This window comes from Vipera berus (genome assembly GCF_964194415.1).
Source record: "Vipera berus genome assembly, chromosome: 9".
NCBI lineage: Eukaryota > Metazoa > Chordata > Lepidosauria > Squamata > Viperidae > Vipera > Vipera berus.
The window spans coordinates 24,117,981-24,140,660 of record NC_138212.1 but is presented as its reverse complement, the minus strand read 5'-3'; the positions used below and the strand labels follow the sequence as shown (position 1 = coordinate 24,140,660).

Sequence of the window (22,680 nt, the reverse complement as noted above, 5' to 3'; positions counted from 1 at the left end):
GTCCTTTGGGACAGCCCATGATCATGTGACATAGGAGCCTCCGGTTCCCATTCGTCTTGCATGACACTCAATGATGGGCGTGACTTTGGCTTTGGGGAAGAAGGAGGCAATATGGCTTCTCCTTGTGGGTGTGGCAATATGGCCGGTTCATGCTCATAATTCCTCTCATATTGCTGAACCATTGACACATATTCCTTTGCCTGTTGTAAACGCCTTTCAAAAACCCCCAATTTGTTTACAGTAGCCTTGCATAGCCCTATCTCACATAGTTTGCTTGGGGCTTGAAGGAGCAGAAGGAATTTTCTTCGGCTGGACTTTAAGTTTCGCTCCAAGCCTTTGAAATTCATCTTGAGCCCCTGGAGTGGGAACATTTCCAAAAACAGCTGCCAGGGAGCTTGGAAAAGTAGAAAAAGGAGTGACTGACCTTGCATCGTCGACAGGAGCAGGTGCGTCTTCTCCAAGGCATGTGGCTGAAGCTATCGGAGTTCTTAAAGTTGAAGGGAGCTGGCCCACAGTAAGACTCCTGGCCTCCCGTTTCAGCCGTGGCTTCCTTCCTGACATGTTTCAGCAGTTAATCACCGCTGCCTCACTAGCACTAACTAACTGATAACAGCCGCAGAAACATGCATCTCCAAAAACATAAACCAAACCATCCTCTGCTACCAAAATGTCAAGGTAAAAATCACCTTTGTAGAGGGCGACGGACCGTGCTTCAGAGAATGCATGATGTGCATGCAGGAAGGCAAGAAAAACACGACGCATAATCTTACTAAATACCTTTTACTTACAAAAATATAAAAACTAAATATATATTATACAGAGAGCTGGCTAGCTACATCCTAACGTAACAGACAGTAACAGCAAAGTGAAAAAAACAATACAGATAACAACTCAGAACTTTCTCTAGACATGCGCAATAAACAGACTGAAACCATAACATAGCTAGTCATATGGGATTCACTATGGTTACCAGATAAGTTATCACAACAGGTGCAGAGAGCAGGGGAAAAATGTACAGTTAGAAATGAACTTTTCTGACGAACACAAAAAAAAACGTGCAGTGACATACTGACCTCAGACAGATGGAAGGCTTGAGTCAACCTTGAGCCAGTCAGGATGGAACTCCTGGCTGTTTGCTTGCAATGCTGCATTTTAACCACTGCAGCGGTGGTGCACTAGCTCTTAATCCAAAATATATTGTCCAAATCCATGTATAGAGGTATTTGTAATCTTTTTATGGAACTGGACCGAGTTGTACCCTTGCGGCCCCTGACCCGGTGCAGATCCCAACGAGCTCCATGGTTCTCCGCGGAGCTCCGGGAGATGAAGCGTCGGAAACGGGGCCTAGAGAGCTGCTGGAGGTCCAGCCGATCCGAATCTGACCGGTTGCGGTTAAGAACCTATATTAGGTCTTATCTCGCAGCGATGAGGGCGGCGAGGTGTAATTACTTCTCTTCCCTCATCGCGTCCGCAGATAATCGCCCGGCCGCCCTGTTTAGGGTGACTCGCTCCCTCCTTAATCAGGAGGTGAGAGAGGATCCCTTGCAGGGTCGTGCCGAGGAGTTTGGTCAACATCTGTCGGATAAAATCACTCAGATTCGGACCGGTTTGGACTCCAGCTGGGCAGAGTCTGACGAGCAGGACACGGACGGTCTTGTCAATGTTATCTGGGAGGAGTTTGACTCTGTGACCCCTGATGAAGTGGACAGGATTATGGGGAGATTGAGCTCCACCACATGTTTATTGGACCCGTGCCCTTCTTGGCTGGTTTATGCAGCTAGGGAGAGGACACGAGGCTGGTTCCAGGCGGTTATATCTGCTTCTTTGAGTGAGGGTAATTTCCCCACCGTCTTGAAGGAGGTGGTGGTGAGACCTCTCCTCAAGAAGCCTGCCTTGGACCCAGCTGTGTTGAACAACTTTCGTCCAGTCTCCAACCTTCGCTTTCTTGCGAAGGTTGTTGAGAGTGTGGTGGCGCATCAGCTCCCTCTGGTCCTGGATGAAGCGGATTATTTAGACCCGTGCCAATTGGGTTTCAGGCCCGGGTACAGCACGGAGACGGCATTGGTCGCTCTGGTGAATGATCTCTGGAGGGCTCGGGATAGGGGATATTCCTCTGTCCTAGTCCTATTAGACCTCTCAGCGGCTTTCGATACCATCGACCATGGTATCCTGCTGCGTCGTCTCAGGGGATTGGGAGTGGGAGGCACGGTTCTTCGGTGGTTCTCCTCCTATCTCCTGGGACGTTCGCAGTCGGTGTTGGCAGGGGGGCAGAGATCGACCCCTAGGTCTCTCGTTTGTGGAGTGCCTCAGGGGTCGGTTCTCTCGCCTCTCCTGTTCAACATCTATATGAAACCGCTGGGTGAGATCATTCATGGTTTTGGAGTTGGGTATCATCAATATGCCGATGATACCCAACTTTTCATTTCGACCCCAAACCACCCCAGTGATGCCCTCGCTGTGATGTCCCGTTGCCTGGAGGCGGTTCGGGTCTGGATGGGGAGGAACAGACTTCAACTCAACCCTGACAAGACTGAGTGGCTGTACATTCCGGCATCCCGGGACATTCAAAATGTTCCATCGCTTTCTGTGGGGGGTAAGTTTTTACCCCCCGTGGATAGGGCTCGCAACTTGGAAGTCCTCCTAGACTCACGGCTTACCTTAGAAGACCACATAGTAGCCATGACTAGGGGGGCTTTCGCTCAGGTTCGCCTGGTGCGTCAGTTGCGGCCCTATCTGGACCAGGATGCCCTGTGTACGGTCACTCATGCGCTCGTGACCTCTCGTCTTTACTATTGCAATGCTCTCTACATGGGGCTTCCCTTGAAGACCACTCGGAGGCTCCAACTGGTACAGAATGCGGCCGCGAGAGTTGTCTTGGGAGTTTCCCGGTACTCCCATGTTACACCTTTGCTCCGCGAGCTGCATTGGTTACCAGTTGTCTTCCGGGTGAGGTTCAAGGTCTTGGTGATGGTTTTTAAGTCCTTACATGGCATGGGTCCGGAATACCTTGGGGACCACCTGCTGCCGGCGTCGACTCCCCTCCGCCCTGTGCGTTCCCACAGAGAGGGCCTCCTCAGGGTGCCTCCGGTCAGTCACCATTTTCAAGTTGGTCATAATTTCTAATGGTTGCTAAGTAACCAGTTGTAAGGTAGGGATTATCTGTACTATATGTTCCATTTGATTTTGATTCAGTTGTGTGAACCCAGATTATGTGATTCATCCCCTGGTTTAAGGGGCTGCATTATCTGTGAACCTGCCCAATTTTAATAGAGTTCACAAGCTGTGCTAAGAATTGGTTTGTTATTACAGAACCCTAAAATGCCAGAGCTGTTTCTCAGCTTCATCAGCTCTGAGGTGTGTGGGCCGTCTCCCAGCATTCCTCAGCCAGTCTAGGGCAAGCCCTTACCCACCAGATGACCCTCCGGTCTCTGTCCCAGCTTCTCTATCCAAGGAGAGTCCACCCTCTCCTGAGAGGGGGTTGAATTAGCTCTTCCTGCAATTAGGAAATTCGAACCAGGATCAACCTGTCATTTCTGTCTTCTTTTTTTGAAACAAGTCCAAACAATTTTATCCTGTCTTGAAGAAAACTATTATGTCTTAGATTGTTTTAGCCATTGTGTATTACAAGGGCTTTTATGCCACTTAATTAAAAAAGGTATACAATAAATAAATGCTACATTATAGCATACAACCTAACCATACCAATGCAATCTGTGAGGAAGAGAGCTTATTCGACCATTATCTCATCTGTAGCCATCTGTTGAAACTCAGATACTTTGGCCGCCTAATGAGAAGGAAGGACTCACTGGAGAAGAGCCTAATGCTGGGAAAGGTTGAGGGCAAGAGAAGAAGGGGACGACAGAGAAGGAGGTGGCTGGATGGAGTCACTGAAGCAGGAGGCGTGAGCCTAAATGGACTCCAGAAGATGATAGAGGACAGGAAGGCCTGGAGGAACGTTGTCCATGGGGTCGCGATGGGTCGGACACGACTTTGCAACTAACAACAACAAAAGCCATCTGTTTCTGACCATGAAAATGACAACAGGGTTCTTGTGACATCATAACCCAAGCTCCGCCCTATTGCCCTTCCATTATGACCTCATAAGGTAGAGGCATGTAAGGGGCGGAGTTTGCGCTGTAATGCCCTCATGTAGATGCCTCTGCCTGTGTCACTTTTTAAAAGCCCCTTATTCTCCCAATGTGGATTAATTATTTCAGGGGGACAACAGATCTTTGGTCTTTCCCTCGAGGAGCGCCAGTGGGTCTGGGGCAAGGGAGGCTTCTTTTGTGCCGCTGCACCAGGCAACTCAGTCCTTGCTGCTGCGTGTGCAAGGGGCTTGTAGAGGGCACCATATAAATTGGAAAGAGCCAGCTTGACAGAGAGAAATTGTGAGAAAAGAAGGTGGTTTGCAGGTTGCCAGGGTAACACGGATGGCTGAGTAATCATTCTGCTAGTTGCTATGGTAACAGGCAGTGTGTGTGTGTGTGTGCGCGTGTGCGCGCGCATGTGCTTTCTCTCCATACTGCCTGTTCCCTTCCCAAACAGGATGCACAAGTCACTCGGAAAGGGACTGAATCCCAAAGAACAACATTAGAAGGTATCTGAAAATCTCAGCTGGGCAAAGATTGAAATAACAAGAAATAACAACGTCATTGCTGAGCTGAGGTATTAGCTGCAAGTCATTCTTACAAACCTGACAAACGCTGGCAGCGATGTGTAGGCACAGACTGCCCCCCTTGATCTACTGGGAAACCGTGGAGTTGCCTCGAGATTTGCTTTGTTGCTCAAGGCTGATGAGGCCAAGCAATGGCCAGGCCAAATCTAGTCCTGTGAATCCAGACCAAGGGCTCAGCTTGCAGTTTGCTGCATTGTGCCAAGCCAGCCGAGTTGGGTAACCAGATTTTGTCTGCCAATCCAGAATAGGAAGACTGATTGATTGTGGGTCAAATCTACATATTTGGTGTGAGGAACATACAACCTGCAAAACCACTGCAGCTGCTTTGCTTTGGCTGACAGTGTCACTCTGAGAATCACCTGGGCTTTCCAACCTGATCCTCCACAAATCTGTATCACTCTCAGAATGTGTGGCCATTCTAAGGCCTGGAAAGAAACGTCAGACTTTCACTCGGATGGATCTGAGATGAAAGAGGATCAGAAAGAGCGACCTAGCCACCCTCCCCAGAGGGTCTCCCCTTTGTCTGGATAGCCCATGACACCGAAGGGCTGGGCTTCCTGTGAAGGGCCCAATTCTTCCCTCCCACATATCCCATCCTTTCATTAGTTGTCCATCCAGAACTGGTGTGAGTGGACCGTCCCTCCTCCCTTCCTGCCTTAGTTTTTGTGGATCTGCTCTAGGACTTTGTCTCCATGCCAGTCATCTTAACCCCATATAGCTTCATCATTTGTGTGTAGGTATTTCTGCTTCCTTGAGGCGGAGGCGGGGTGGGTGTTTGAGCTCACGTCAAGATGGCCCTATTTGGGGCTAAAATGCCCCCAGTGTAGCTAATTGGATCACCTTTATGGGTTTAAGGAATTTCCACAATATAATTCCTCCACAAGAGTTAAGCATTGTTTTTCAACTAGGGCCAAAGGCTTGAACTAATTCTTAACTGGGTTGCCGTATGAGCCCTTTTCAGGAGAGTGCACAAAAATTGAACCAAGCTTTAAACAAAATCTTAATCAGGGTTTTCTTAGTGTTGTATGATGGTAGTTGCTAGGATCATGATTGGCTAAGCATGTTTCAGATCCTAGCTGGACAAAAAGGACAGATTCTGGAGGGGTCCTTGATGCTCTCTGAGTTTGGTTATTTTTCTGCAGATGTTTCATTACTGTACTTTGAGTAACATCAATGCTAGATGTTACCTAGTTTGGGTAATGAAACATATGCAAGAAAGCAATGAACCAGGACCCCTCATGTCAACCCTGAGCCACAAATATTCTCCTTTATTGAGATGGATATTTTTCCTTTATGGATGGAAACACTGGGCTGAACAGGCCTGCTTCACTTGTTAAACTCTGTTTTAATCCCCAACTATTTTCATGTAAAACAGACACCCTCCCCCCATTTCTTTGACCCTAATTCTTTGTTTGGCAATACTCATTTCTCAAACTTTAAGAGTGCTTTTCTTTTTTTAAAAATAATAATAATACTTGCACCGCTCAACCTCTCCACCAGATGCTGCCCAAACTCCTTTTCACTTTTGCAGGTTGCAGCCTCTTGCATTTTATTTTTCTGCATCAAATCTATTCTTGCTAAGTTCCAACACAATCTGGGAAAATGTAGGCACAAATTTCACACTTGTGGTGAAAGGAGGTGACCCCCTTTCTATGGACCACTTCCCCCCCACTGTTACCATTAATGTACAGCTATAGCAAAATGTGGATGTTTGGATTGCTGATTTTGGCCCTAAGAGTCATTAGATGGACGGATTGTGGGGACAAGAATTCAGGTACAATTGTACTGGGCAATGGTGTGCTTGAATACTAGTTTGGGAAAGCGGCTTTAATTCATCACTTATGTTTCTTAAGCAAAGAATAAATTGCTGTCAATACTTGATCCCTGTAATCCTTTCGGTGGCCCAGCACAGTTGGCTGGCCACTCTGCTCTTGCTCATTTGTGCGTAGGTACAGGGGCAGATGAAGGCAGGCAAGATCAAAGGCCCCGTCCCTGGGGGCGCCCATTGCCAGAAGGCTGGAAAGACGAGCCAACACTGGTCTGTGGGGAACACCTGGGTGAGACAGGGGAAAGGCTTGCATGGGTGGATGGGTGAGCAGTTTGGCAACCGGAAAGGTGGGCCAACAGCTTACCCAACTGGGTGGTTCTTTGGCTACAGAGCGGGGCTTCTAACCAGTGTGTATGGGGGGGGATGACCGACTTTATACCTGCTTTTTGGTCGTAAAGTGCTTGGTTTGATTCTGACAGTATCACGTGTGAACCCTGCCAGGCGTAGTTGTCAATGTAAACCAAAGGTTAGAGCTGAGGCATCTGTCCCCAACCAGGATAATGCTGAAAGCTGCATTGTGGCATCCCGAGGCATGCCTCGGGGCACTAAGCCCGTCTTGGGTCGCACCCCAAACCACGGCTAAAATCACGGCCTACCGTCACCCGCCCTCCTCCCGCCGCGCCGTCCCCTTCTCGGCTTCTTCCGGGGGAAGGCGGGGCGGAGGGGACGGGACGGGCCTCCCCGGTGCAGCACCCGGGCTCCCTCCGCCTTCGCCCCGGCCTCTGCCCGCTGCGGAGCCGCCTTCCACTTTCCGCCTGGGGCTCCAGCGCGGCACCTGGCGGGGCTGGGCGCAGTCTGCCCCGCAGTTCCCCAGCCGGCCGCCGGGCGTCCCCGCCGCTTCCCGGGTCGTGGGGGGGGGCGGGCCAGGCGAGGCGAGCAGCCAAGCGGGGGCCGGCCGGGGCCTCCCTGACAGCGGCGGGTGGAGCCACAGCCGCGAGGCCGAGAGGAGCCGGTCGCGGAGCCGGCTGGGAGGCGCCGCCGCGTTGCGCTCCAGTGGCTGACCCGAGCGCCGGGCCGCTTCCGCCGCCTCTGCCCGTCTTCCCGCCGCCTCTGTCCGCGGGCTCCGCGCTCGGGATCGGCCGCCCGGGAAGCGCCATGGCCGGCTACGTGCCGGGCCAGCTGCCGCTCAACCGCAGCCAGGAGAAGGAGTTCGTGCAGGCCTACGAGGACGTGCTGGAGCGCTACAAAGGTGAGGCGGGCGGCGGCGGCGCGATCTCCCGCGTGGCCGGGCGAGCAGGGGCAGCGGGGCGGCCCCGCCTTCTTCTCGGGCCGGGCGGGCCGTCGGGGCTGCGGGCAGCGGGAGGAGCCCCTCCGCCCTTCTGCTCGGGCCGGATCGCGGGCAGCCGCTCGGCGGGACCTTCCCGGCACCCCTGCGCTCGGGCTCTGGGCCGCCGCCGGCCGCTCCCTGCCGGGGGGGGGCGGAGAGCCGCGGGGCCCCCTTTGTTCCGAGGCCGGCGGGCGGAGGGAGCTTCGGCGGTCGCGCCAGGTGCGGGCCGGGACTGTGAGTCGCCCGCCGGGCGAGGGAAGCCGCCTGGGGGACTCCCCGCTCTTTCTTGCCACGTTGCCCATCGTCCGCAGTCAGCCTGGGGGTCAGCCGGGTTTGGAGGCCCGGGCCCAAACGTCTCCCGTTCTGAGAAGGTCCAGGGGCGGCCTTTGGAGCGGGAGCCCGGCGGAAGAAGCTCTCCGGCGAAGGTGGGGCGTTTGCCGGGCCCAGTTTGGGGAAGGGTCGCAAGAGCCGGTAGAGAAGGCAACGGCTGCAAGGCATTTATTTCCCTGCTGAAATGACTTTGGTCTTCCGAAGGGCCCGGAAGCTGCCTCGATCTAATGCTCGGCTCACCTCATCCACAGACCAGAAATTAAACACATTTAACTGATACCAAGAGGAGGGTGCTGGGGGGCGCGTCCTTTCGGTCTGCGGGCTCTGGCTGTTTTAGGTGCTCCTGCAGCCTCGGCCCTGCTCAAAGCCTCTTTCAGGGGAAACCCCCCCCACCCCCATAAGCTGCCCAAGCTGGAAGTGGCTGCTGCAACATTGGATGAGAAAGAAAACGGGAACAGCTCTTGCCTTGGTTACAAAATGTTACTAATTTGGAACTTCATGTTCAGGGTGGCAAGCAAACTTCTTGGCTGTGTCTCTGTAGCTTTTGGTGCTCTTGTGGCACATCTGGGATAGACTTGGCTGGACAAGGAGGCTCTGTTTGTCTTGTGGAAGGGTTCTCCCCACTGACCCCCTGGAAGCTCTGCACTTCTCAAACTGCAGGCCTGGAATTGAAGCATCTTAGACTGCTAAGTCCCATCCGTGACCATTTTCCTGCACTGTCCTCCCAAGAGGGCGTTTATTTGTTAGATTTTGTCCAGGAACTTCCATTTTCCCCCTGTGCGAAGTAGGGTGGGCCGAGCGAGGCTGCCTTTCTGCTCACTGAGGGAGGAGTAGCAGTGGCCCACGGCGCACTCGCAGGTTTTTCTCCTGCAGCTCTGCCTCCCGGTTCGAGTTTGTGTGGTTTTGGAAACAAACGTCTGGCTTCGTCTGCCATAAAGCACTACAAGTTTTAAGGAATACTTATAAAAATAGAGGGTTGCACATTTCTTTTCTAACACTGTAGTTTATCTTTTTATTATCAACAAATCTCTCTGGATGCCAGGAGTAAGAAATTCTCTAATCTCTGGGCCTCTAAGTATATTGGGCCACATCTTCCATCAGTTCTAACACATCTGGAGGATAGGGGCCTCCCTCTGTCCTCCTTGCCCCCATTCATGTTTACTATTGGTATACTTTTAAATACCAGAATCTGGGAACAAACCTCAAGAAGATGGTTCACTGTATTTGCGTGGTGATGCTAGTGGACAACTGGCACAGCTTGCACCTATTTTATAGAGACCACTAGCTCTTAAATTCAGGGCAAGGTAGGCAAAATAATTTTTCAAATGCTTGTGTGTGACTGAAGACTGCCTGTGGCTTAAGAGGTTAGGGAAAGAAGCGGATGGCAAATATATTCTAGACAGAACAAACTTCTAATTACTGGCAGTGTGGGAACATTTTATAAGCAAATCTATTTTTGTGGTAACTTAACAAATTCCACTTCTTTTCACTTTGCTGGATATTCTGGAGCAAAGGTTGAATGGAATCATAATGAGGGGCAAAAACAGGTGGGTGGGGGGACAGAAATTATTGTAAGCTGCCTAGAGTAGCCCCAGGGCAAGATAGGCGACCAATAAATTTAACAAATGATAATTTACAGCTTCGACCTTCATTTCGTTTTGCCTGGCAGGCCTTGTAAACAAGCTTATTCTCTGCTGGGCTGAGTCCCTCGTCAGCCTCGTTGCCCCTGTTGGTTCTCATTAACTAGCCGGTCCTGAAAGCATCTCTTGAACAGGGCCCGGCGTTTGCCTGTCTGGCGCTCTGTGTGCATTTCTTCCTTTCACAGCTTTTAGAAAATGGCCCTGCCAAAACGTAAGGAATCTCCCAAGTGCATCTGAGCCAGAGGCATTTTTTATGGTGCATAAGCATTTTGTAAATTAGGAGACAAGCTTCAGCAGGTAAAGCAGCAAAGAGACATTTCTGTTCTGTTGGGTGGAGGGCTGGTCCTCTCCTTGGAATGCACCAAACGTTCCTGCAGAGGATTTTTTAATTATATGGGTCCCACGTATCCTTGACCTGCCCTGCCCTCCAACCAACCCTTTGGAGCATCTCATTCAGGGCTTTCCGGGCATCCTTTGCGAAGGCAGGGAAAGGAAAGGAAAGGTTTTGCTGACCCAAGCCGATGTCCTGGTTTACACATTAGGCACTTTGGGTGTTTTAGGCCTAAAAGCAGGAGCCAAAAATATCCCATGGTTAAACTCTTTGGGGAAAACACTTGGCCCCAAAGGACGCCAGAGAAGGTACTAGAAGAGCCTTTTTCAAGAGGGCAGATCTTGCTGCTTCTGAGAAAGGTCTTTTGCTAGCTGTGACCTCCTGCAGCCCTTCTGCTCTGCCCCCCAAGCGCCTCTCCAGGAGATCATAGACCACCGTTTCCTGCACCCAACGGCAGAGCCCCAAAGACTGAGCAGCACCAGCACCTGGCTGAGGTGCAGCGTCTCCCTTGAGCCTTGCCTTTTCCAGGGTGAATGTTTGTTTACCTGCAGATGCTGTTATTGTACGGGGGAGAGCTACAATAGTCAGGCAGAGTGAAGTTTTGTCCAGCTTTCTGCTGATAGAAGGAAAGTCTGTTGCAGCCATGTTCTCCACTACATCTTCCTGCCCCAGTTGAGCCTGCCAGAAATTAGATAAAAGCCAAGCAGAATGGTTTAATTGATGCCCTGCTTGATAGACAGATGAGCTGCCCAAAGAGAAGGGTTCTCAAAGTAAAGGACCAGATGAAGTCGTCATCCTGCTGAACCAGTTGACAGCCAGGCAGTGTCGTGTCTTTTTATAGGGTTAGCCCAAGCCACCTACGCTGCTCATCTTGGTTGTTGCACCAAAGCCTGTGGCCCCTCCTTTTCCACCAGAAGGACTAAGCCACCCACAGCAGGTGGAAACTGATTGCAAATGTCCCCGTCTCATCTATGATTCCTGAGACACTCTCTTTGCCAATCCGGCTCTGGTGACAGCTGCAGTTGTCACATAGTCTGTGGTGGATGCCCTTTAGAGCAGAAGGGTCTCCAATGCAGCAGTGCAGAAAACCGTCTCCTAGCATCATTTGAAGAGAGGGGGACGAGCTCCAGGGGTGTTGGGCAGACAGGCCAGCTCCCGAGAAGAGTCTCCAGAATTTACTCAGCTTTGACTGCTAGTTGTTTCCTCCCAGCTTTTGTTCACTGCATTTACCTGTGTACACATCTGTGGTTGTAATGGAGAATAAGGCCTCCTTGGCCTGGTGCAGCTGCCGACATTCTCTGAGTCCAGCGGGGCATTGAAAGTCCTGGCTCCATGGCAGGTGGGGGAATTTGCTTGCGGTTTTAGCAAAAACCAGAGTCTTTGATACTTACGGCTTGCAGGTTCTCAGTCATGCTGTAATCCTGGAAATGCCTTGTCCTGGCCTAGTTGAGCAGGTGGTCTCTTGGGAAAGAGCAAGTAGCAGCCGGGATTCCCCACCCAAAGAGAGTCTGTGGTTCAGCGTCTCCCTCTTGTATCGTGCTCAGACTCCCAAGAATTTCCTTGTGGCTGAGGTGGCATGCAGACTGCAGCCACAGTCAGTACGGGTGGGACAGCAGGAAACCAGACCTTGGTCATTCCTCCTGGAAGCTCCTCACTAGTTCATGGTTTGTTTTGACTTAGCTTGATGCATGAACCTGGCTCTTGTGATTTTGATTCATCATTCCATATGAACCAGACCACTGTAATACCTACCACAAACCATGTTTTAGTGGAATGTGGGAATTCAGTCACTGCCAATCAGGAAAGAAACAAGTGGGAAAATGTAAGGGGTTTTCTGTTGGAGTAGTTGTAAAGTGAGACTTTTTAGAACTAATCAGAATAATTGGGCAAAATAGTTTTTTATTTCTCTCTGTCTCACTCTGCAAGATCATCACACAGAACACTTTTTCCAGTATTTGCAGTGAGAATGTTACTTTAGCTCAACAAATACTGTGAGGAGGAGGACTGGTTGCCCAGAAACCTGTTGTTGGATGCAGCCAAGTGCCTGTGACCCATTTTTATCTGAAATAGGGATTGGAGGACATTGTTGAAGGATATTTTTGACATATGGTGGAGGAAATGGCCATTCCAGCCTCTCCTCCTTGCTGGGACCTGCCCTGCCTCTCCTAGCCAGCTTCTAGTTGTCTTTCCAGTTGAATGAACTTCATTTGGGAGGAAGGAATTCTGGCTTGGCTTTCGGGGAGGGTTATTAAGGATACTTGCAACCTCCTCCCCGCCCCAAATTGTATTTGAGATTGCAAACACCAAGTGCTGTGAGGCTTCCTGGGTGGAGGTGGAGAGAGGTTGCCCCAGGAGCCCCTGTTGGAGAAGGCAGGGGGGGCTCTTTGCCACTTGCTGGGCTCCTGGTAGAGGGCAAAGTACTGTGAAGCCCCCTTCTCCACCCTGAGCCCTCAGGAGTGGTTGGGGCTGGTCTTTGAAGTCCAGGCTTCAAACATGCAGCCGCACCACTTAAGAACGTAGAGCAGAATTGAGGTCTGAGAGGCGGGTCCCTCAGCTTGGCTTTCAGAGATGCCTGCTGCGCCTCCTTAGAATCTGGAAGGTATCTTAGAGGTCTTCTAGTCCATCCCATGCAGTAGGCAGGAATTCCCAGATCATCCCAGACAAATGGCTGTCCAACCTTTGCTTGAAACCCTCCAGAGGGAGCCTTCCCAGTGAGCCCAAAAGCCAGAGAAATGTTGCTAAGTGGTCCCTTTTTCGAAGACACCCCCCAGTGCATGCTGCATCCCTCCTTGTAGGCTTTGGTGTGTTCCATTCTTTGGGGCTGCCTGCATTTCTCCTGAGACATTCTTGGCCTGGCTTGCTCTGGGAGGGCGGGTGTGTCTCCAGGGCGTCTTTAATGGATAGCCCAAACCCTAAAGCAGCGAGGCTCAGTTTGTCCCATTAAAACCAGTTGCTCCTGTAAGGGATTACAAACCTGGGAGTTGCATTGACTTATAGCGTGGTAGCCGGGGAGGGGGAGGGAGGAGGAGGGGGAGGGTCACACCGGAAGAAAGAGTTGGGACCATGTAAATAACATTCTTTGGGAACAGAAACTAGATACTGTGTACCATAAAGAAAGCAAACTGCTTCCTGTTTTGCTTTGGGGGAGTTTTGGGGGTGCTTTTGCAGTTTTCAACCTTTGACATAATTTATCTTCTGCTTGATATAGTGGAAGGGGCTTTAGATGGCATCCCAAGATCTTTCCTAAGCCTTCCTTTGGGAACTCCCCTGGCTTTGGGCCTTTAAGCCTGTCACTGCAGCCATTAGGGTGAAAGCTTTTAAAGGGTACACGAGGAGGAGCCTGGCTGTTTGTTCTTTGGCTTGCACAGACATCGGCTGTGGAGCAGTGAAGATGCCTGAGCTTCGGTTCAGAAGCACGGGACCTGATTCTGATGATGAAGGAGGAGAACGTTCTTTCCATTCCTGTCCTTCCTTTCGCTGCAGCACGAGGCTTCTAAGAGTCACACAGAGCTGCTAGCGAATGCAGCTGTGCCAGTTAGGCAAGTCCCGGTCTCTTACTGATCATAGGTCACACACCACGTTAAGTCACAATGTGGGTTCTTTGGTTTGAGGTTACTGTATTGTGGTAACCTGGACACGATTGCTGCTATTGCTTATAAATGGAGGTTAAAGGCTTAACATATGTTGCAAAACAGGTTGTAGCTTTGTACTACAGTGGTTAATACAAACCACAACTTCACCTACTGTGTATAGACCTCCCAGTATTGCGATTTATGCGGGTGGGAGCTGGATGGGTGGGTGGCCCTGTGGGGTAACCAGATGGTGCTCAACCCCTTTCAGTGGATGATTCTCGATCTCCTGCTCGGTTGCCAAGGAATCAAGTGCTTTTTTGTAAGCATAAAAAGGGCCTGCTGAGTTCTCGCCACACAGCCGCACCATCGATTTTGAGCCCAAAGTCTTGTCTGACAACGACTAAGGGAAGGGACAGGAGATTAGGAGTAAGACAGGCACGCAGGGCAAAAAAGCTCCTTGCAGTAAATAGTTCTTGCTCATATGGGGGGTGTGTGGAATTGCATTTGATTGGGGCTGTGCCCAGGAATGTCACCCGTGTGATATTTTGTGCAGGCTTTAAAGAGAAGCAGACCCTAACTTGGCCTTCTTTCTTGGAAAGGCAGCAGGATCTCAGTCAGCTTAGAAGCAGGCTTTCTCAGCTTTGCTGGCTGGGGGATTGAGAATCAGGCCCTGCTGTAGAGAGTCCTGCATTGGCTGTCTTGACAGAAGATCTACCTTCTCTTTGAAGGAGGCTTCAGCCTTAACACTTCCTAAGATCTTTGCCATCTCTTTGCTAGATTTTTGTTTTGGTGAGCTGTGAGTCTGATTTGTGGGATTGCTTCTGCTTGGGCTGTTTTGTGCCCGTAAGCTGCTGGTGAGGCAACGCCGGGTATCCCCACACCCAGCCCTTAAGTGCTGTGGGAGACTTCCCAGGTCTGAGCCGAAAGGCTTTGGTCAGGCGGGGTGGTTTCGTGTCAGTTTCCCACTGAAATTTTCTGTTCCGTGGCTGGCAGATAGAAACAGAGCTGAAATAATTCTGATTATTCCTTAAAAATAAGCAGCAAAACAAGATTATCTTGAAACTCCAGACATTTTAATCATTGACTGATGATAGCAAAAGAAATGCATCATACAGCCGCTGATTTGGTTAGATAGTTTCAGACTTGCTTTTCCAGACTACCAACTTGTGTCCTTCTTTTCTTTAAAAGAAAAGAAGAGAAAAAATGAGCTTCAGTGAATCCAGACGTTCCATGAAACGATCGAGTTGGGTGCTAAATAATTTTACATGTGCAGGATGATTTCTAGCAAATTGATTCCAGGAATGTAGTCTTTCAGCTGAGCTTCTGGATATATCCATTTTTTATTTTTTTAAAAAAACGTTATTATTTTCCTGGGCCTCTGTGAAAATGAGGGTACCAGTAACTCTGCAGTAGATTCTCAGTGGCCCCTGTAGCTGCCTTCACAGGGGAACAAATGCCACAGCTGTTAATGGAAATAATTGGGGGGGGGAGGAGTGGGGGGCTTGTGAAATGTCAGAATCACTGTAGTGGACAGGTCCTCAGCACTTCCAGGCAAGCAAGTACAGGTGGGCAGGGGTCGCAGCTGAGAATCACTATGAAGAATCCAGGCTGAGGGGCTGCAAAACAGTATCAAAACTGTCCAAGAGGCAGTCACACCTGTTTGTTCCAAAGCCTGCCCCCTTTTGGAGTAAATGCAAAAATGGTGGAACTTGGTGTGCTCACACTCATTTATGTGTGTGTGTATGTGTGTACAAGTAGTCCTCAACACAACCATTCATTTAGTGACTGCTTAAAGTTACAGCACTGCTGAAAAAAGTGTCTTACAGCTGTCCCCAGACTTACGACCATTGCAACATTTCCCTTGCCATGCGATCAAATTTTGGAGCCTGGCAACTGCAGGTATTTATGATGGTTGCACCGTCCTCAGATCACGTGATCCCCTTCTGGGACCTTCCCAGCTGGTCTCTGACAAGCAAAGGCAATGGGAGAAGCTAGTTTTGCCTTAACTACAGTGATTTGCTTAACAACTAAGGCAAAAAAAGGGCATAACATTGAGCATGATTCACTGAATAACTGCCTTGCTTGGCAATGGAAATTCTGGTCCAAATTGTGGTCATAAGTGGAGGACTACCTGTATACACAGGCACACATACCCGCCCTCCCCTATGCTCAGGTGAAGAAGTGGGCCAGGTCTCCTGTCGATCGTCCAGCGCCATGGCTTGGTGCTCACAGCTCGGGGTCGCGGAGCTTCATGTCAACAGAGCTTTGCATTTGAGGAGTGTTGCTACAGAAGCACCCGACCATTGATGGAGCTGCTTGACTTGTTCTGCCCTGCAATTCATGGTATCCTGGTTTGGTGGCAGAGCAAAAAGTGCACCACAGCAAGCAGAAGCATCAATATTTCTTGTTAGAGAAGAGAAAGTTGGGGGGGGGGGCAGGATGACATGCTCCTTTCTGATCAATGGACAAGCACCTGTGGGCTCCTCCGTTGGCCAGGAAGAGCAAGTTGGGTTGACCCTGCAGTCTCTGTAGACTGGCAGAAGGAGAATGCACCTTTGTTCCCTTGCTGCCTTGCTTACTGAAACAGCCTGACCCTCTTGCCAAAAACCTGTTGCATTTCCATAACGAAACTATAAAACTTGGGCAAGAGAAAACTGGTTGTTTGGAAAGTGCTGTGATAATGCCTGCTTGAACGGAGATTGGCACAATGTTTTCTGAGAGTTGAATTCTATGGCAGATGCATGGCTACTTATGACGTGATGCCCCCACCCCTGCTCAGCAGGCATGGCAGGAAAATTGTGAGTTCCTACATTGTTTAGGGGAATATAGACATGACCTTGAAGAAAGAACTCAGCAACATTAAATAAGCATCAGTTTTTATTTATTTTTTTATTTTAATTCCATTTATATCCCGCCCTTCTCCGAAGACTCAGGGCGGCTTACAAGCTTAGCAGTAGTTTTGCCTGGATGGACAGGAGAGGGTGAGGAAGAAACTCAAGATTGCCCACCTTGATTCTCTTTGGTATAAGAAGGAAGAGAGAATCTCTGCCAGAGTTTCATGATTCTACCCTATCACAGTAAAGTAGAGCCCCCCCATGCTCTACTGGATGCCTTTGAAGAGCCACTTTCTCTCCACCCCACTTGCTACAGTGACCATAAGTGACCTTTATTTCAGAAAGCTGTCCTTTAGATTTATTTTTCAAAAACTCACATTTTGTCCTTTGTTTTTGTCATTTTTACCATACAAATAGTATCACTTAATGCATAGTCTTTCACATTTGTGTGAAAATTATGCAAATTGCTTTGTCTTTTTAAAATAAATTTACATATTGTTTTATTTTTATTTATTTTTTATTAGAATATGGTGGCTATATGAAAACCAAGTTTTTCTTGGTTTTGCTTTAGAATTTTCCTTGGTAAAACAAAGTTATACAAAATAAACATTTGTATCTGTGTATGAGAGAGAGAGAGAGAGAGAGAGAGATCTGCATTGCCCCTGTTTGGCCTCTAATGGAGCATAAAATGGGACCAGCCAGGGCTTCCAACACTAAACACAATGCAAGCGCCTTCTCTCCATAGAATTACTTCCTGGGCATTTGTATGCAGACAAATGTTTTCTTAGAGTGAGAGAAACTGGCTCCCTTTTCATCCCAAGTTATGTGGTGGTGCATGGGCTTGCTTCCAAATGATTTGGAAGAAATGTCTTGAACTCTGAAAATGAGCACTTCTTTGCTTTTGATTAAAGCAGCTGCAGTTTTTCAGGTTTCTGCATAAACCTGAAAGAAGATGCAGTTATTTTTAAAAACTGAATGGTTAAAGCAGCCTTTAAAGCAGCTACATCTGTTTTCAAGCTTGAGAGGAAACTTGAGGAAAGATGTGGCTGCTTTAATCAATATTCTAGCAGGGGTGCACTTGGGCAAGATCTGCTTTTTCATGAACTGTTAAAATGTGCACACCATCCATCTCTAAGATGGTGATCTCTAAGGCTTGTGGGTTAGAGACTTGCAATCCTGGTTGCCAGAGATAACAATGCAGTTGGTGACCAGTGTGAAAAGACTTCTACGTGCCTCCTTGTAAGTGTTCCTTTCAAGACAGTTCGGGCTGGGAGCATTTCCATTTGTCTCTCTCTCTGAGAAAAATTTGCTGTCTACTGAAGAGTGTTTGGAACAAAAAATTGGTGGGCCTGTAACTGGAATTTTTATTTACATTCAGAGGACCCAGGACGGTGTTTGGGGCACACGAGCAAAGGGGATCATGTCCTCCTACTTAGTTTTGAACTTCTGACAGGGACCTGGTTGGTTTCTGTGGGATGCAGTTTTGTTGGACGAAGAATGTTGACTTTCTCCAACTCTACTCCATTGTCCTCACTGGGAGTGATTTAAACAGAGCTGGAGGACTGTGGATGTGTCACCAGGCGGTGTTTCTTGGTAGTTTTGCTCTACCCAGTTCTGAGAACTTACCAGTTCTGCGAATGGTGCGAGCCACCCTGAGGACTCTTCCCAGTGATGGAGGCCAGAGTACGCTCGAGGGGCACAAGACATCTGCTGGAGAATTGACGGCTCCATTGTCAGCCAAGTCCAGAACTGTGCTCCTCTGAGCTGAATTCCTCCTCCCTTCCACGCGGCTTCTCTTTATTTGCTGAAGATCTGGACAGGCCTGTTCCAGGCTGCTGAGCTGTGACACTTTAGGGACATTATTTATTTACACTTTCTGCAAATGAAATGTGTTCTTCTAGTTTCTGCTTCCTGTTTTCCCACAACACAGAGCTTGCATCCTGTTGAGAAACCTTTGGAGTCTGCCACTAAATTGTAAAGAAAGACGGGGCTTGACGATTGCCCACAGTACAATTTCTTTCTGTCTTCCATTCCGCCCACAATATCTTCTTCTAGCCCAAAACAATTCAGTTTTTGAGGCCCAGAGCCAAATGGCTTGGTAGGGATGCCCAGATCATTTTTCAATAAGCAGATTTTGGAATGAAAGCTAGCAGGGGCTGGTGGTGGACACGGGAAAGGATTTTTTTCTTTATGAGAGCAGGGAGCTGGGGAGACCTTCTAAGATAGGCCTGTTTAAAGCGCTAATCTATGGATGTAACATTTATTGGTCATCCTAGCTAAACAGCTAAAAAAGATCAAAGTCCAGCATAATTGTGATTTAAAAGAATATTGACCATTAATAAAGTAGCATTGCCAGAGAGTCAAGATTTTAAAAGGATACTAAAGTATATTTAATAACTGACTTTAGACAAAGATAGCAATACAGCAGAATTTAGCCTGTCATGCTAATAATTGAGGTGATTGCTGATAATTATGCAATTATAAATGTGTAATTTGACTAATCCTTTGAGGCTCCCTCTGTGTTTGGTTTAGAAAGAGAATAAGTCTGGGTAGTTGTCCTATAAAAGGGGCAGTGCCTGTCCAGCAGCTTCAGGTGCTCAGATCCTTTCTGGGCTGTGTGTTGTCCTTCCCAAAGTGAGGGAGCGCAGGGCCTTGGAGTCAAGGCAGGAAGAGAGATTTGGGAAGCAGGCACAGACCACGATATCACGACCAGCTCAGGAGGTTCAGTTTGGTCTTTCTGATTGTCAGGGCCATAGGCTGACTTCATCTGTAGCCTTCCCGAAGCCCAAGGCAGTCAAAATTATTCCACATCCTGCAGCATCTAAGATATTTCTCACTTTTCCCCCCAAAACAAAATACTGACTTCCTGGAGTGGCCCAGTTCCAATCTCCAATATGGTGACCAGGCTCCAGTCCTGATCCAAGGCATAAATATATTGGGCAACCAAATGCAGCTTCTGAACATTAGGATTTGTGCTGTTTTTGTAGATGAATGAATTCTAGCAGCCCTACAACAGGGGTCCCCAAGCCCCGGTCTGTGGACCAGTACCGGCCACGGCATGCCAGCAACCGGTCCACACAAAGAAGCAAAGCCCCATCCATGTGATGCAGGCAGCATACAAAACCATACACCCTGGAAAAACCTCTCTCCACGGAACCGGTGCCCTACAGCATTTGACTGGCTTTAGAAATTTTTAAGGGCATAAAATTGTAAGGAAGTTTTTGGATCATCTTGGGCATGATCCAGAATTGGCCTTGGTAGCCCCTCCATGCATCACTTGTGATAAGATCCTCCCTTTGAGTTCATATTCACCCCCTTCAGAAGACCATGATTTTCACTCTGCAACAACTGGTTGCTTGCCATCAAGTCGGTGTCAGCTCTTAGCAATTACCTACAGTAGATAGCTTTTCTCCATGCATTTTTTAAATAATATATACAAGACCTTTACACCAACTTGAGTAATAGAAAAAGTGGCTGCATTGGTATAGTAGCAAAAATCTGAGGAAAACCAGTCCATGAATAATGATCTTGTGCAGGTTCTTTCTCATATCCCTGCCCAGGTAAATAGTTTGAATTTCTGTGAGGGATGCAGGTAGCATCTCAGGGCAAGAGAGCCTGCTGGCCTCTGCCCGTTACTTGCTGGATTTCTGGTAACATGTCAGGGGACAAATAATCTGGAATTTCCCTCTCTCTTCTCCTTTCTAGTTCCATTACAGAAGTTCTATGCATGCTTGAAAAACTGTTCACAGATGTCTGCAGTCGTCAGGTTCATTGCTTTTCTTGGACAGTAAATACTGTTTATCTGGGGGGGGGGGATTCTTTTGCCCTCATCCCATCCTGCATGAAATGGGCCAACAGACTGGTATAGTCTCTTTGCAGAAAGAGCTTTGCAAACCTCCAGGCCCAGTTTTTCTCCAGAGAAGGATAGTGGCAACCCTGCTAACATCAGATGTTCTTGCTTTGACAACAGATGGAAATGCGGCCATCTTTTCTCTTTCGCTTTTAGAGTTATTTGGTGCTGGGAGGGGGGATGTGGATGAGAGTCCAGTTAGTCATAACAACTGGACTCCAAGGTTGTTGCGCCCAGAGCTGATAAAGATTTGGCAGGCTGGAGAGCTGGGGAGAAAGCCCGTGCTTCAAGCTAATTGGGGAATGTGATTTATGACTGTTTTTTGGAGGAGGGAATTGTGCTTTGTTACTTTGTGCCCAGGGGAGGGGAATTCAGTTTTTGGCTTTAGCTATGTAGTGCCGATACTTTGTTTCTTGAATAAAAGATTCTTTAAGGTAAACAAGGCCTCAGAGCTCTTTTGAAGAGTTTCATCTGTCAGAACGATGACAGGTGGGATATTTTGTGTGGAATTGTCTTCGCCATGGTAGTCAAAGAATGTGTAAAGCTTCCCTGTGGCCATCCAAACAATCTATTCTCTGCCACTTTCTGCTGCTTTTTACTCAACTTCATTGGAGAGTTTTCTGATGGCAGTGAAAGGGCTGTATTTGTCAAGCACCACTACTCAGCTGTTGACCCTGGGGATGATAAGCCCAAGTCTGCTGGTTCTCACCTACTTTCCTTTTCTGCGCTTTGAGAAATTAGTGCGAGTAAAATTACATTAGTAGGAGGTTCAGAACACCCTTCCTCCAATAATTACTCAGCTCAGTTTAGGAGCAATATTAAATGTCCTTTTGATTAATATTTTAGGAAGGCTTTTTCTTAGAGGCACCATTTTGCTTAGAATGGGATGGTCTAGTCACAGAGAGGAGCCAAATGACAAAAAAAACCCTCTGCTTCCCCCTCCCAACTTTGCCGTGGGGACTCCACTAGGAGGTTTATGTTTGGGTGGAGTCTAAGCTTTGTCTGTGATGTTTCTGTGGCATCTAGGGTCCCCCCCCATAGCTGTTAGCACAGAGAAGAGCTCATCCAGGTCTCTGACGTGGGCAGACAGGCAGCGCCAGCCAGCCTGGCACATATGGCAGCTGAAGGGCCACATTACGGCCCTTTGGCAATTTTGGGAAACTGAATCAAGGGTAGCTCTGTTGTATCAGAGCTCCAGATCTTAGTTTGCGTGGAATAGAAGTAAACCCAGGCTGTGTCTGCAAATATCTCGGTGGCTGAAGAAGCAAGCCATAGAAGGGAAAGATAACTAAAAACAAGTGACTAATTTATGGTGACATATTCAGATTTCCCCAGGGAGATTCCAAAATGAAATCAAGAGAAGATTTGGTATTAGAAGGCTATCTGTGCCTGTGGTTTCCCTGTGTACAATTACTAAGAAGATTTGAAGTGGATAAAAACACTTTTGATTCTGATCACTCTAAGACTGAATATGAAACAGTATTATGAACAAATAATGAATGACGTGTTATTGCTAAAGTTAAAATGCTTATTGACATTTTTGGCAGAATAACGAGTGAAGGAATGTATGATAAAATGGGCTAAAAATTTGGTTATAACATACAAATAGAACAATTGGAGAATATGTGCATGAAAGGACTGAATTAAGTATTGTTGATATTTCTCATAGGAAAAATTGCCTAAAATGTATACAGGTACTTCAAATTTATGCTAGAAATCTGAGCAAAAGGGGACTTTTTAAATTATGTTTGGTAAACATGTAAAAAAAAGCTAAAAAGAATTGGATCCAAATACATACATTAATTCAGAAGATTTTAAAAATTAATATGCAACTGAAATCAGAGGAGTTTCTTTTGGGATTGATTGATAAAAACTTGGAAAATAATAATGGAACTTTGATCTGGATTTGATGATTGGAAGAAATAGTAGATGATAGAAAAAAAATTAAACTTAGCCATAGAGAAGGAGTTTAATTTAAATGAAACTCTTTCCTTGTAAAAGGAACTGTCGTAAAAGAAAATCAGAAATCATTTCATTATATTACATTTCCCCTTTTTCTTTTCCTTTCCTTTTTGTCTTTAATCTCCTTTCCCTTCCTCTTTTATCTTTCCTTTCCTTTCTCTTCCTTCTTTCCTTTCCTCTTTCCCTTCTTTTTCCTTTTCCTTTTCTTCCCCTTTCCCCTTTTCCCTTTCCCCTTTCCTTCCCTTCCCTTCCCTTCCCTTCTTTTATCTTCCTTCCCTTCCCTTCCCTTCCCTTTCCTCTTTCCCTTCTTTTTCCTTTTCCTTTTCCTTTTCTTCCCCTTTCCCCTTTCCCCTTTTCCCCTTTCCCCTTTCCCCTTTCCCCTTTCCTTCCC

At 48.0% G+C, this 22,680-nt stretch overlaps 1 protein-coding gene across 1 annotated transcript in view; it reads left to right on the top strand.

The window, feature by feature from the left end:
• Nucleotides 1–7,583: 7,583 nt before the first annotated feature.
• MACF1 (microtubule actin crosslinking factor 1) overlaps nt 7,584–22,680 on the top strand; it is a 296,242-nt gene continuing 281,145 nt past the window's right edge. Inside the window, exon 1 of the mRNA XM_081335334.1 lies at nt 7,584–7,692. Coding sequence (XP_081191460.1) covers nt 7,599–7,692 — 94 coding nt within the window. The 5' untranslated portion in view covers nt 7,584–7,598. The remainder of the gene's footprint in view (nt 7,693–22,680) is intronic.